Source organism: Rutilus rutilus, assembly GCF_951802725.1.
Source record: "Rutilus rutilus genome assembly, chromosome: 19".
Lineage (NCBI taxonomy): Eukaryota > Metazoa > Chordata > Actinopteri > Cypriniformes > Leuciscidae > Rutilus > Rutilus rutilus.
The window spans coordinates 12215183-12229508 of record NC_140232.1 but is presented as its reverse complement, the minus strand read 5'-3'; the positions used below and the strand labels follow the sequence as shown (position 1 = coordinate 12229508).

At 35.3% G+C, this 14326-nt stretch overlaps 2 protein-coding genes across 2 annotated transcripts; both read left to right on the top strand.

Annotated features, from left to right (window-relative positions):
- Window positions 1-1448: 1448 nt before the first annotated feature.
- Window positions 1449-8253, top strand: fmodb (fibromodulin b). Its single transcript, XM_084390445.1, has 4 exons — window positions 1449-1607; window positions 1790-1846; window positions 4448-5400; window positions 6574-8253. The coding sequence occupies exons 3-4, from the start codon at window positions 4464-4466 to the stop codon at window positions 6723-6725; spliced, it is 1089 nt and encodes a 362-aa protein (XP_084246571.1). The 5' UTR covers window positions 1449-1607; window positions 1790-1846; window positions 4448-4463; the 3' UTR covers window positions 6726-8253.
- Window positions 8254-11446: 3193 nt separating this feature from the next.
- Window positions 11447-12376, top strand: or90j1 (odorant receptor, family 90, subfamily J, member 1; the record flags this gene model as incomplete). The annotated part of the gene is made up of 1 exon (XM_084390264.1): window positions 11447-12376. The coding sequence occupies one exon, from the start codon at window positions 11447-11449 to the stop codon at window positions 12374-12376; it is 930 nt and encodes a 309-aa protein (XP_084246390.1).
- Between the last annotated feature and the right edge of the window lie 1950 nt (window positions 12377-14326).

Sequence of the window (14326 nt, the reverse complement as noted above, 5' to 3'; positions counted from 1 at the left end):
AGTATCAAGGTTGAAAAAAGTTGAAAAACTGTGACGCACACAAATATACATATAATATAATATAATATATTAAGATTCTTTGATGAATGGAAATTTGGGTTACACTTTATTTTAAGGTGTATGTGTTACAGTGTAATTACACATTTACACAAGTACTGAGTAATAATAATTAACTACATGTATAGGGTCAGGATAAGGGTTTGGTTTGGTTTAGGATTAATTGCATGTAATTATGCATCATTTGTAGTTATTATAGTAACTACATGTAAAACATTTAACAAGGACACTGTAAAATAAAGTGTTCCTGAAATTTCCAAAGAACAGCATTTATTTGAAAAAGAAATACGTTGTATCAATATAAATGCCTTTCCTTTCGCATTTGATCAAATTAATGTTGCTGAAAAAAGTATTTTTTCTTACTGACTAATTTTTGAAGTGTACTGTATAATCACTATATTGGTTTATTTCATTGTTGCAGAAAGTCGGCTAAGTATCACATTTCCTTTTACACTGTAGCAAGTCAATACTGTTTTTTTTAAATGTTGTTTGAAAATAGTTTCCAGTTTATCATTTATTCACTTTTTTATCATTCACTTTAACCAAGCATTAATGTTTGATTTGTAATGCTTGCTGTGCTTGATACGCAGGGGAGTGTGTTAGGTTATACCCTGCTAACTAATAAACCATTACATCACAATGTTATATAATACACATCGGTATGCATTATTTAAATAAAGTATGAATTAATCTGAATTAAGCTCAAGAAGTGATTGCTGGTGGTTAAACATTCCCTTGTGACAAATGAATGAATGACTAATTGTCTCCATATGAGTACTTTCCTCATTATGTTTGTTCAGCCATCATGATTTAATCAAATGCACCATGGTGTTTTATAAACATAAAAAAAATAAAAATATGGTTATATAAATATTTCCAAGTATTCTGCATTTCCTCATTTGATGGAAATGGTTTGCACATGTAACAACACCTTCCATTCATTAAGACCATTTAAAACACTTGCAATGGTCCATAATGGGTTCTTAATTGGAACCTTTTGATATTTATGGATTGCCTGTGCTATTTTTGTCATTCATATAACAATGTTTTAGCTTTTACTATTGCTAGCCAGATGTTAACTGCAAGAGATCCGGTTGGGCTATGTCGACATGTCTCGTTTTATTGGTTTCACTCAAATCTGTCATGTTTTAACTACAAGGTATTTGAATAGAGTTCACAGTATGGTTTAATGTTAAGTTACCCTGTAAAACCACTGTAATTTAAACTAAAGATAAAGCATGCCCGATCATATTAAGTCAAATACCCCAGAAATGCATGCACACAAAGGCTCATCCTGTGTAGGGATAATTATAAGGCAGGGGTCCCATCCTGACAGAATCTATGAAGCCATGCTGTTAAAATGCAGATGTTTTGCCTTCCCATACTTGGCACTCATATTCACAAAGCCTCAGGCACAAAACACAGCATAACATGTTAGTGAGGCATTAGACAAATGTTCACTGTAAAGGCTTTGCACTGAAGGCTCTGGTTGTGCAACTGTATCCGTTTATTGGAATGGTGTCTACTGTAAGCGAGGTACATAATACAAGGTACAGTTAATGTTTTTTTTTCTTCTGCATGTCTAAATGTAGTTCACAATTAGAGTGTGTGTGTAATACAAACATTAATTATGTGCTAGAACAGCGTTTTCATTATTTTATCATTTGCATGGAGCATGATTGTTTTTTTTACCCTCTCTCCACCTCTTTTCTCCACTTTTCTCATTCCAAAGCGACTGAAGCACACACAAAATACCAAGACTGAAAAACCACAAAGTCTACAAACATAGGTATGTGTTTAATCTTTATTTTTGCAGATATGTTGGATGAAAACCTATGCATTTTGAAAAAAACTGTTTTTGTTTTGTTTTTTTACTGAAGAAGATAAATTTTTTTTGTGTTAGTCCATGCAGTTCATATATAACTTGACTTTAATGGGAATTTATTATTTTTCCTCTCTGAACTTTCTCTCATTTTAATTAAGTAAATTTAGTCTGCTCTATTAAACTTAAAGGGTATTAATGTTACATGATTATTGCCATTTTCCTCAAGGAAGTTTACTTCTTAAACCAGAAACCTGAACCGTAATAAAAAAAAAAAAAAAAAAAAAGAAAAACACAAATATGATGGAAGAGAAAGTATACACTCTTAAAAGAAATGGTTCTATTTAGAACCAGAAATGGTTCTATCACCTGCTTCATATATGGAACTCCAAAATGGTTCTATATAGAACCATTTAAAAGGGTTCCATAAAAAGAACCCCGAATGGTTCTTTGAATCCAAGTTAGATGGTTCTAAATAGAACCATTTAAGGGTTCTTTATAATTAAATGAGTTATTATTAAATAAGAAAATATAAACAATCCAGAACGCAACGCATGTACGCCACCAGGGAGCATTTTTACGATTATTTGTTTTTAATGTTCCCTTCGATAGATTAAAACCATCACAATATGGTATACAAAATAAAGAAAACTCCTGGTTAGTTTATTTTTTTCTTCACAAAATGATTTGTCAAAAAGTTAAACTATAATATATTAGGAAATATAAGTTTCATGCTAATGTACAGCTCATATTAATATTTGTTTACTCTTGTTTTTGACTACAGCAGTCATTCTCATGGGTCTTGACTCAAAAAGCTTTGTGAATGTGTTGTGTAATCTTTAGTTTACACTTCAGTCATAAAACATGAATTATAGAACCATTTTAATAAAAAAAGGTTCTTTGCTATGCAAGGGTTCTACATAGAACCATTTTTTTGGTAAAAGGTTCTATTGGCCAAGTACTGAACCCCAGGGTTCTATATAGAACCTAGAGGAACCCTTTTTTTAAGAGTGTATATTGTTCTTTCTCATCAACATAAACAAATGTCTTTATGATTTTGATTGGGTTTTGAAGAAAGACATGAATCAGTCCCAATCTAAAGTGTCTCTTAAACTACTATGTACTAACATCAAAATGAATAATTTGATACAATGTACTTATTGTGTGCAAACTAATTTTTTTATGGTACTGTAATTAATGGTATTGGTATTAATCTGTAATTAATTCCTGTAATTGCATCAGTAATTACACTGTTGACCCTTTCCTTACCCTACCCTTAAACTTAACCATACCACCAAACCTGTACCTAACCTCACCCGTACCCGTAACAGCAAGTGTTTTGCAACATTGTACCTAACAATTTTTTTGATGTACATAATAGTTAAAGACAGCTAATATAAAGTATGAATTAGTAAGTCATTTAGACACATCCATAAACATATGCTTAATTCATAAACATGTTACACAACACTCCCTCACTGAACCAAATTAATAACACAATACCTGGATTTATCCATCATCATGTCTGTAAACAGTCCCAAAGCTTCCCTTAGGCAGAACTCCCCTAAACATTGTGCTTTCTTACAAAGGAAAAAATGAGATCACTTGAGGCATACTTGCCCAGACCTGAGAGAATGTTCATGATGTCTGTTTTAACCAGAACTCTTGTTAAACATACCACATGCAAATAATGATGATGATTTCTTGTAATGATAGTTTATTTTCAGGAAGATTTAAGATGCATGTCTGATCCTTGAGGCTTGTGAGCAGTAATAATGTTCTTTGAAACTGCTGAAGCACAAGGAAATGTTATGTGTCTATACTGACTGTATACAGTTGGGTCCCAAAGTCTGAGACCAATTAGGAAATATGGGATTTTATACTTATGAGCATTTGTAGAATAAATAAATATTCTGACATGAAATGAATAAGAAATTTCAGGGTCACTAATCATGTGTGTTACATTGATCATGTGATTGTTTATACAGACAGTCGAATGTTCTTTCTTCATTGATGCACAATATGCTCTTTATTGATCATCATCATCAATAATAATAATAATACTAATAATGTGAATAATAATTTAAATTATATGTAATGAACAATTATGAATAATTTATAATGAAACAATACTTATTTAATTATAAAAATTGTAAATAATAATAATAATAATAATACTATTTGATAATTTGATAATTTAAAGAATTTATATATTTTTTAAAACATGAATTGATTATAAATAATTTCTTATGATAAAGATAAAGTATTTACATATGTATTTGCAACCCTAACTCATGAAATGCGTCTCTATAGCATGCATATTATTTATCATGCAATTTAAACGCTAAAAAGAGTGTTTACGTGCATATGATACGCACTGTAACCCCCTTGGGTTGGATTAGTGGTGTGGGGTACGTGTGAATTACACGGCATAAAGTGCGTATCAAATGCACACGAAAACTGCGTATCTAATACATGTAAAAACTCATTTTCGCGTATTGCTCGATAAATACAATGCGTGCTAGAGACACATTTCATGAGATCAGGCTGGTATTTGTGTCTTGACAGGCAACTCGTAGTGACAATGAGAGGCTGGATTTTTCTGCTTTTGCTGGCAAGTCTTGTCGATTTTTCCATGACACAACAGACCAACTCTTTGACCTGGCTAAGTTATCTGCGCAACCGAGCCTACAGTCATGGTTATGGTCGTAGCCACAATAACAATCTCGCCTCTCTAAGTACAGAGGATGAGCCTTCTATCCTGGACTGCCCTTTGGAGTGCGACTGTCCTTCTACCTACCCCAAAGCAATGTACTGCAACACCCGCAGGCTACAGCACGTGCCGTTCGTACCATCTCATATTAAGTATGTATACTTGCAAAATAACCAGATCACAGGAATCTCAAATGGCATCTTTGATAATGCTCCAAATTTAGCTTGGATCTGCATGCAGACAAATAAACTGAGCTCTGACAAGATTGCTGACAAAGTCTTCGCTAAACTACCAAACCTTGAGCGCCTCTTTTTACACAACAACAACCTGAGCCGTGTTCCACAGGGTTTACCACGTTCCCTTCGAGATCTACACATGAACCACAACAATATTTCGGTGGTCCCGGGTGACTCTTTCCGTGGAATGAGCAACCTGACGGCCCTGCATCTCCAAATGAACGCCATTGAAGACCTCGGTAACGCACTTGAGGGTCTGCTGTCCTTGACCCTGTTAGACTTGCGAGGAAACCGACTGAAGAAGATTCCAGAAAGTCTGCCACCAAAGCTGAGCCAACTCTACCTTGAGTACAACCATATATCCAGCATTCCTGCTGACTTCCTGAGCCAACGGCCTGAGCTGCGCTTCGTACGGCTGTCCCACAACCAGATCACCAATGGAGGAATTCCACCCAACGCTTTCAATGTCAGCACACTTGTGGAACTCGATCTGGCCTTCAACAAACTGGAGAGGATTCCCACTATCAGCACCAGTCTGGAGAATCTGTATCTCCAGGCCAACAAGATCAAAGGTACAGAAAAAACACCTGAAAATCTTACACATAAGACCATAAGGCATGCCAGAGGCTTATTTCCATATCTTCTCCTGAAAGTATGAGTCTGTCCTTATGGCACGCTTCAAAACAGTCATTTGTTAGAAATGTATATTGCTTATGTGCTTCCATATACAAAAAAGGTGCAATTCAATTCACCATCTCGCTAGAGGGATGCTTGGTGCTCTTTTTTTATTGCCCTTTTTTACTATCATATATTAGTCATCATAAATTAGGCCTAAAGTGTCATTCGAAAGCTTACATCCTCAGTGTTTATCCGTGAAAACCATTTTAAAATCAGACATTGCTTTACCATGGAAACAGTACTTAAATTCCTTTCAGCGGGCTCCTCCCCCTAGTGGGTGGCGCCATGTTTCATATTACAAAATTTACAAAACTATTTTATAATCAAAACCTTTTCTAATCTTGACAAAACATATCAGTAAAAAAAACAATCATCAAATATAGAACCTTGAGTCTCAGACCTTTCCAATCACGTGCCTAAACAAAATCTCATGGGGACTAAAATTTTTTGTGATATCAACTTCACATTTTGAACACAAATTAGTTAGACATGACTTTGATTTGATAGCATTTTCAGATTAAAAATTATTTAGTAAAATATATATTTTGTATAAAATAAAAAATGTTTAGTACAATTAATTTGCTTTACAGTAATTTTAAACTTCTATTACTTTTTTTACTCTTATAAGTGCTTTCACTTTCACAGCAGTAAAGTGAATAAAATGTAAATAAAATATGGATTACTGTGTAAAAATGTATATCAATTGTCTCTTGTGATATCAAAGTCGAAGCCAACCTCATAGTAATCCTTCTAGCACATCACATGACAATAGATAAAAACAAAAACAAGTTCCATCAGGAAACAATAATGACACATGTAGTAGACAGTGACACACCGTGTCTACACCGGATGCGACAAAGCGACCATTGCAAATCCATTTGTTCTTCGCGTTTGAAGTAGCACGAGCGATTGGAGTACGTCATAAATAAAACAGCATCAGTTTACTGTCAGGGATTTGTAGACATTTGTACATATGATCATTCGAATGCAAATCATTCATGTCCCTATTTAGGCTTTGTTTGTGCTTGGATAAGACAATAACTTACTGCTTTCCCTACATTTCTCAGAATTTTCAGTGAGCAGTTTTTGCAGAGTTGTGGACACAAACAATTACTCTAATCTGCGTGTACTGCGCCTGGATGCCAATGAAATCAGCGCCCAAGACATACCCACTGAAGCTGTACTCTGTCTGCGTCTGGCAACCAACATCGACCTGTAGGCCTGGCAACAAGCCATCCACAGTAACCTCTTCTCACATGACCATTGACAACATCTTACAAATAAGAGTTTAGTTATCATTTGTATTATCTATTTCATAGTCATGTGATTTTGGGGTGTTTTAATAAAGAAACCAGCCTACCAATATCAACAGAACATGTTAGGATAACGATTATAACATTATGAAACCATTTGATTTATTTAGGCATGAACAAGCCTTTATAATGCGAATTTCTGTTTGCATCCATTTTACTTCTGAATCAGGACAGGAATGTTAAACAAAGTTATGATCAAACATTCTTATAATAATGTTAATAGAACATTTGTTCAGTTATCTGTTTAATAATGTTATCAAGATGTTAGCACAAAAACTTTATTTATGCATTACAAAATGATAAAAATGGATTGTTCCCTTACCTTTCGGATAACACTAAAAAAAACCTAAACATTTAGAGATAACTTTTTCATAACTTAATGGCAGTGTTAGCAAAATGTTCTAAAAAATGGTTTTTTTTGTTAGCTGGTTAGTTGCATGAAGTCAGTGTACTTGGCTACTGGGAGCAATAGACATATGATTTTTTTATTATTATTTTAAAATATATTTGATAGTTAACAGTGTGTATCTTTTAGTGAATGCATGGTACAACTACTGGTGTTTGTTGGGAAACTTTGGGTCTTTGCTTTGTAATTATACGTCACGATTTCTGGCAGTGGAACAATAATGTATGCCTGAAAGTTAATTGCATTGAGATCACCATTTGAGAAGTTAATGAGGATGACCAGAAAATATAAATGTGTGAAAACTGGGGAAAGTTAAACATCTAGATTCTAGAAGTTCAATTCCTTTAAAATGTTATGAAGACCTTGAGAAGCTCTTTACATACCATCTGGATCCACAACAGTTTATCAACACTGTACAACCTGATCAAAGCTTGCATCACTGCCATTGTCATTTATCTAATAATAACAATAAAACCCATGATAAATAATAGAGGATTTCTTAAAAAAAAAAAAAAAAAAAATTTCATATATTGTAAAAACCTTGTCTTGTCACAGTACATCTATGTTTATAGTGATGCATTGTTGCTTGGGAATTTTTTGAGCCATCTTTAATCAGATGAACTTTAATGTTTCCCCTTGAGAACATGCTAATCCCAGTCATATTCATTAGGCTTAATAAACAGCCTTGACCTTCACTGAGAGCTAAAGGGAGCTAGATCCGCAAGGACAGTGTTTACATTAATTACTGGAGATGAGTTTGTCACACACTGCCCAAAGGAGCTGATGAAATGTCAACATAACCTGGTAAAACATGAACATTCAGTTTAAGTCTTGCACTGGGGTCTCTGAGCAGTCACTCCAAAAGAGAGCTACTTCACCCAACCATTCAACTCCAATCCCTATAAACCTTTTGAATTTGATTTGAAGTCAGTGTAACTGAAAATCTGTGTATGATATTAAAACTGCAGTCCACCATTACTAAACATCTGACAGAAACAGAGCAATTGTGCATTAAATAAACATCAAAAATCTAAAAGTGCAGAGCATGTATACACATAACCAAAAGAAATAAATATAGTTGTATATAAAAATACTTGTTGGTATGTGTTTGTTTAGCTATCAAGGAGGTGTACAAAATGTGAATAATTCTTGAATACATTCACTTGTGCCTCAGAGAAAAACAAAACTAAAAGGTAATTATGTTTTTTTTGTTTTATACATCACCAGAGCAGATACATATTTATGCAATATATATATATATATATATATATATATATATATTTAACCACTGGAGATTCTTAACTCGGCAAAGCCTGACATTAAATAATAGTCAGAAATGTTTTATTTTATTTTATTGAACCTTTAGACAAAATGTTTAAAATAAGAAACAAAAGTTTGCATTTGTGTTTTTGTTGCATATCATATTTGATACATCAGGCTTTTATGGATCATACAGTATGATATAGGAGAATATGGAGCTCATATTTGAGGAGGGGAAAAAAACAAACTGCCCAAAAAAAGCCCAAACTGAGCAAAAATATAACATTTTCTATTGTGGGGGGCAAACCATGTAATGCAATGCAATACAATGATTGTTGAGAGATGTACTATAAACATTGTCAGGTTTTTGAAGACAGAACCTAAACAAAGAACAGCCAGTGAAGCCCAAAAAAATTTACAAAAATGTAAAAGCAACACAAAAAATGATAAAACATAACAGGGAAAAATGGGTAGAAGATTCCAAAGTCAAGACTTGGGAAGCAACCAGCAATGGGAGTATGAGTATAGAGAAACAAAACAAACCAGCACAGGACAGACAACACAAAAGGAATAAATAGGGAAGGAAATGAGGAGGTAACGAGGGAGGACAGGTAGTAAATGAACCAATAAACGGGTAACAAGAAGGGCAGGGTAAAGACAATAGATAGCGGAGCACATGGCACATAGAAACAAACAAAACAAAGCCATCCGCTCACACAAACATGCAGCCAATAAGAGTTCCGACTGCATGTCCACACAAAACATATGGCCGATTGTCGGGATGCTTTTACAACCTCCACCGCCTGATGTAGAAAACCACAATGGCTAGTTGTCAGAGGGCTGGTTGTATACAGTCACTCTGAGTTGAAATGTCAATTTGTTTGCCGATAGGCCCGGGAAAAGATGGAATAAGTTGAGCACAATGTAGGTGATCATTTATGTCCAAGTGAATTTATTAGGACAGCTGTCTCTGCACACCTGCAAAGGAAGTTCAAAATTAACAAAACAAATCATCAAAAATACTCAAATAGACGATACAAAACATAAATAATACATGCTGGGAGCAGCAAAACAAGGCATCAGATCTAGCCTCGAGGAATAAGCCTCTGACAATGACGACTCACAGCTTACAGCATGTTAGCTGCACAAGCTCTGGCCCTTGGCTCAACTAGCCTCACTCCTTTGTATATGATATCTTCCCACCAAACACTAGCGGATCATACCAACAATAGGGGTCGGTTAACTCCCATTACAACGGAAAAACATTCAATGTCAGTGCTTTTACATATGCATTTAAACAGATAACATAATCACAAATAATTAAATTAATCAAAAGTAAACAATATGAAAACAATCATAACATTAAACAATAAATCAATGTACCCAATAACACTGTGCACTGATGTTCACATGGTGATAACCCACAGGTTCATCATAACACCGATGAAAAACATGAGCTACACAGAACACAACGCAAGAATGCCTGACCAATGAACACAAAAATCAGGTGATCGACAAAAACACACGAGACAAGAGCACACGGCAGGTGAACGGAAACTCAACCCGTGCGCTCACAACAAAAGACAAAATGTGGAGCATGAATTTCCGAAACCTTACACTGAACCAAAACCGAACTTGACAAGAGTATTGCGATCCAAACACCACGTCCCACACAATAACAAAGCACGCGGACGAGAGCACATAAGTTTCAGGGCTCTATCAAAAAATATATAAATAATAATAATTATTTGAAATAGTTTCAGTCCAGAGAGTGTTCATCTTGAAATATTACTAATACAATAAAAGTTATTCTTTTATATAAAAATAAGTACGGAAGATTTCGCCATCCAGCGGTTTAGGTTACAAGTTACTTGCGGAGGAACATTGTTTTTGGTAATTACGTGAATTGGGCTAGCCTGACTACGTCAGACTTCTTACTTCCGCTCAATTTCATTTCGCTTCTGTACTTAGTCTGAGACAGCGTAATAGCTTTCCGTTTTCCTCCGGCCTGAAAACAGCCGGCCAATCAACGAACAGAGGGCGGGCTGAGAGCCGTGACGTAGATACTGATTGTACCGTGGATGCGTAGATTTACTTCACATAATCTGCAAAAGTCGTTCACAGCCATGTTCACTCCGGTATTAGAATTGGGCATCGGCTCAGCTCTACAGCTCGGATGAATGTGATGGGTTGAGGTGTTTTAAACAGTACAGTACCATTTGGGTTTAAAATGGTTTAAAATCTCAAGAATTATCACCTTCTTTCAAAAGCCAGTCCAATACTTTCCCTTTTTGCTTTGCTTAAGCTGCCCTTTGTGATTCAGAGTAAGACAGAGTTTATATATATTTATATATAATTTTTTTAATGTATTTTTATTTTTTTTTGTACATTTGTTTTACCAAAAAATCTGTACTGAAGCTTTATGTTCTTTTGAGGAGAAAAAATAAACATCACCGTTCCAATATTGTACAGTAGCCTTCTCAGGTTAACATATCCCATTAGATATGAACAGACTTTTTTTTTATCATTATCATCCTCCCAGTATCACCTGATTAAGATTAAAAATAACCAAAAGGTTAATTTGTTTTTAACTTGAGTGTTGTTTGCTTCAACTTCCCTGTTTTTCCTGACTTGAGGGACTCTATGATGACATTTCAGTAAAGCACATGAGAATATGGCAACCCTCAAAATGCATATTCAACAATAATATAAGACCAAATTTCATTTAAGGGCATCTAGAGGAACTATAGAGAGATTCCTGAGAAACACATTTGATATCTTTGACGTGCAGATTTTAGGATCTCAGACCAATCATTTGAATTATTTGATGTCATCTTAGCATCATACTGCAGTGTGCAAGGCCTGATTCTCCCAATTATAGCTTAAATCATACTGAATTGTTACATTATAGCAATATGACATTTTATTACTGGGATATTTAAGTAAAAAAATCTTTGTGAAATGAACAGTTCAGAATTTAGCAAACGCAAAGATTTTTTTGATGAAGCCGTTCTCAAAAACCTCACTGTGATTGTATTTGCTGTCATTATCAATTCTATCAATAGCTTGCTGCTTTATACTGCCTTCAAGAACCCAGTCTTCGCTCAGGAGCCCCGCTATATCCTCTACATGCAGCTGATCATCAATGACATCATTACACTGACAGTATGTGTGACTTTGTTTGTGTTTACATACTTAGTGCCAAACTTGAATGTTGCTATCTGCTGCATTTTAATCCTCATTGCAAGCAACGTCTACAAGAACACGCCACTAAACCTGGCTGGCATGGCTATTGAGCGCTATGTGGCCATCTGCTACCCTCTACATCATGCACGAATATGTACCATCCAAAACACCAAAATCCTGATCGGCATCATCTGGCTGATGGGAGCTCTGCCTGGCATAGTGGACCTTTTTGTCGTTTTGGCTCTTCGTCCACTCTCCTTCTTTACCACTAGTCGCATGTGCTACCAGCAAAATGTGTTCAATTCTGAGTACCATATAATAGGCCATGCTGTTTTTAACATTGGCTACATGTGCTCAGTGTGGGTACTGCTCTTCTACACTTATTTCAATGTGCTGTTCTCTGCTAAAGCAGCTGCTTCAGGACCAGCTCAAGCCCAGAAGGCCAGGAGAACAATTTTACTGCATGGGGTCCAGTTACTGCTCTGTACATTGTCCCTGTTTACAACGGTCCTGGATGGGGCCTTAACGGCTCTCTTTCCGAACTATCAGTCAGTCATTTACTTCACCACCTTCACGCTCACCAGCATTTTACCACGTCTGCTGAGTCCTCTCATATATGGCATGAGGGATCAAAAGTTTAAGAAGTACATGAAGAGTTCACTGATGTGTGGCTCCAACAAGAGAGCCATAGATCCTTCTGATTAGCAAAATAGGAATTTTCTGACTGCAGTTGCAAAAAAATTATAATTCTGTAAATAATGTTTATTTCAACGTAGACATGGAGTAGATTATATAGTGAGTGACATTCAACCAGTGTTACTTTGTATAAAATCCACAAATCATAAAAATTTTAAATTGTATTTATATGTACTATTTTGTAATAGCCTATGGTTTTACTGGATGAACTATATGAAGTATCCTCAGTTCAAGCAGGTAACCACAGATGCAGTTTATCATGTTAACTATGAGCATGTCCTTTTATTGTTTTCAATTACTTTTTGTTGTAATTTTAAAGAGTATATCTATATTGTTCTATCAGTTAAAACAAACTTTTTTTTTGTTAAATGTTTTGCTTGGAAAGAGTGACTGTAGTGTAGTGCCTTATATCAAATAAATGCAATTTGCTTTGATATTTAGTATTTATTGCAATCACTTTCTACATTTTAACTGTGGATAAATGCTTTTTAATGACACTATTTATAGATGTATCTATGTAGCTATAGAGATGAAGCCAAAAGGTATTTAGATGGCTCCGTAATATGTTTTTACCACTATAGGCTCTCAAGTAGGTCCTCAAGTGTGCTCATCACATTAACTGTATTGCAAAATACTGTCTTTGGTCTATCTAAAATGACAAATGGGCACCCTACGACTATGTGGACTTTAAAAGCATGAACACAGCGGCCATCGCAAGAAGGCAAGTGCACATTAAACGGTTAGTTCACCCAAAAATGAAAATTCTGTCATCATTTACACAACCTCATGTCACTCCAAACCAGTAGCCTACGACTTTCGTTCATCTTTGAAACACAAATTAAGATATTTTAATGAAATCTGAAAGTGGTCTGTCCCTTCGTTGGTGGTAGTGGTAGTTGCTCCAAGCAACCCGGTCCGTGTACTTTTTGATCATTTCATTTCCTGTTTGGAATGGAATAACGAGAAATGAAAACCAGCTCGTTTATTCGTTTTTTAGTTTAGTTTAAAAAACGAAAAATGAGATTTTGGCTCGATTTATCATTTTTCGTTTGTGGTTTACAAATCGGTTTATGGGTTCGATCTTTCATTTGCACACGTGGGCGGCGCTGAAACGCCCCTTTCATCTGATTGGTCAAAACGCTCCGCCTTCAGTAAGCTACTAGCTTTTCTTTCTGCCAGGCAGAATAAGAGTCAGTACGAGTGCGGCACTGACAAATGCACTTTAATAAAATAATGTCTGAAACCACCACTCACTGTTAACTACGCACAATATTTGAAGCAGAAATATGTTGCTGGTCACGTAATTCGTGCTGCTGCTTCTTGCAAGCTTTCGCTTGATGTGAGCCACAGTATATGACATACAGATTAGTTTAGCATGATGTATTTCCCATTGATAAATACAGTGCAAATAGTTCAAATATCTCTTTGGATAAAAGTCAATAATAGGCTGAACTGTACTATGTCCGTAACATTAGATGTCCGTAGATGACCTACCCATAACTGTTACATTAGAGTTAGGGGATAACACAGTTTGTACAGTATAAAAATCATTATGTCTAAAGTTCCCATTAAACATGAAAACCCAACAACCCAATGGGAATATATGCTTGTTGTGTAAAACAGATTATGAACAACACCCATAATGTGTGTGTGTGTGTGTGTGTGCGTGCGTGCGTGCGTATGGTTTAATGGCTGTCATTGTGTAGCCTACTTAAATTTGTCCACGAAAATGTCTTACGATTTCAGGATAGTTTCTTAATATATTGCAACAAATCAATCAGTCCAATGAAAACAATCAATAAGTATAAATGAAGACTGAAAGACATAACATTAAACGCGCAGTAAGAAGTTAAAGAACAATAAAGTAAAATTAAATACATTTTTTGGATGACAGCTAACTGAAAGTAATGCCACCATCTAGCTGTCAGAAAAACTATAACACACAGCTGACGCAATTTT

Bases quoted from the DNA above. Each gene is read 5' to 3' on its own strand.
- fmodb (XM_084390445.1), top strand. From the start codon at position 4,464: ATGAGAGGCTGGATTTTTCTGCTTTTGCTGGCAAGTCTTGTCGATTTT. The intron at 5,401-6,573 runs GTACAGAAAAAA...TACATTTCTCAG, and splicing joins CCAGGCCAACAAGATCAAAG to AATTTTCAGTGAGCAGTTTT.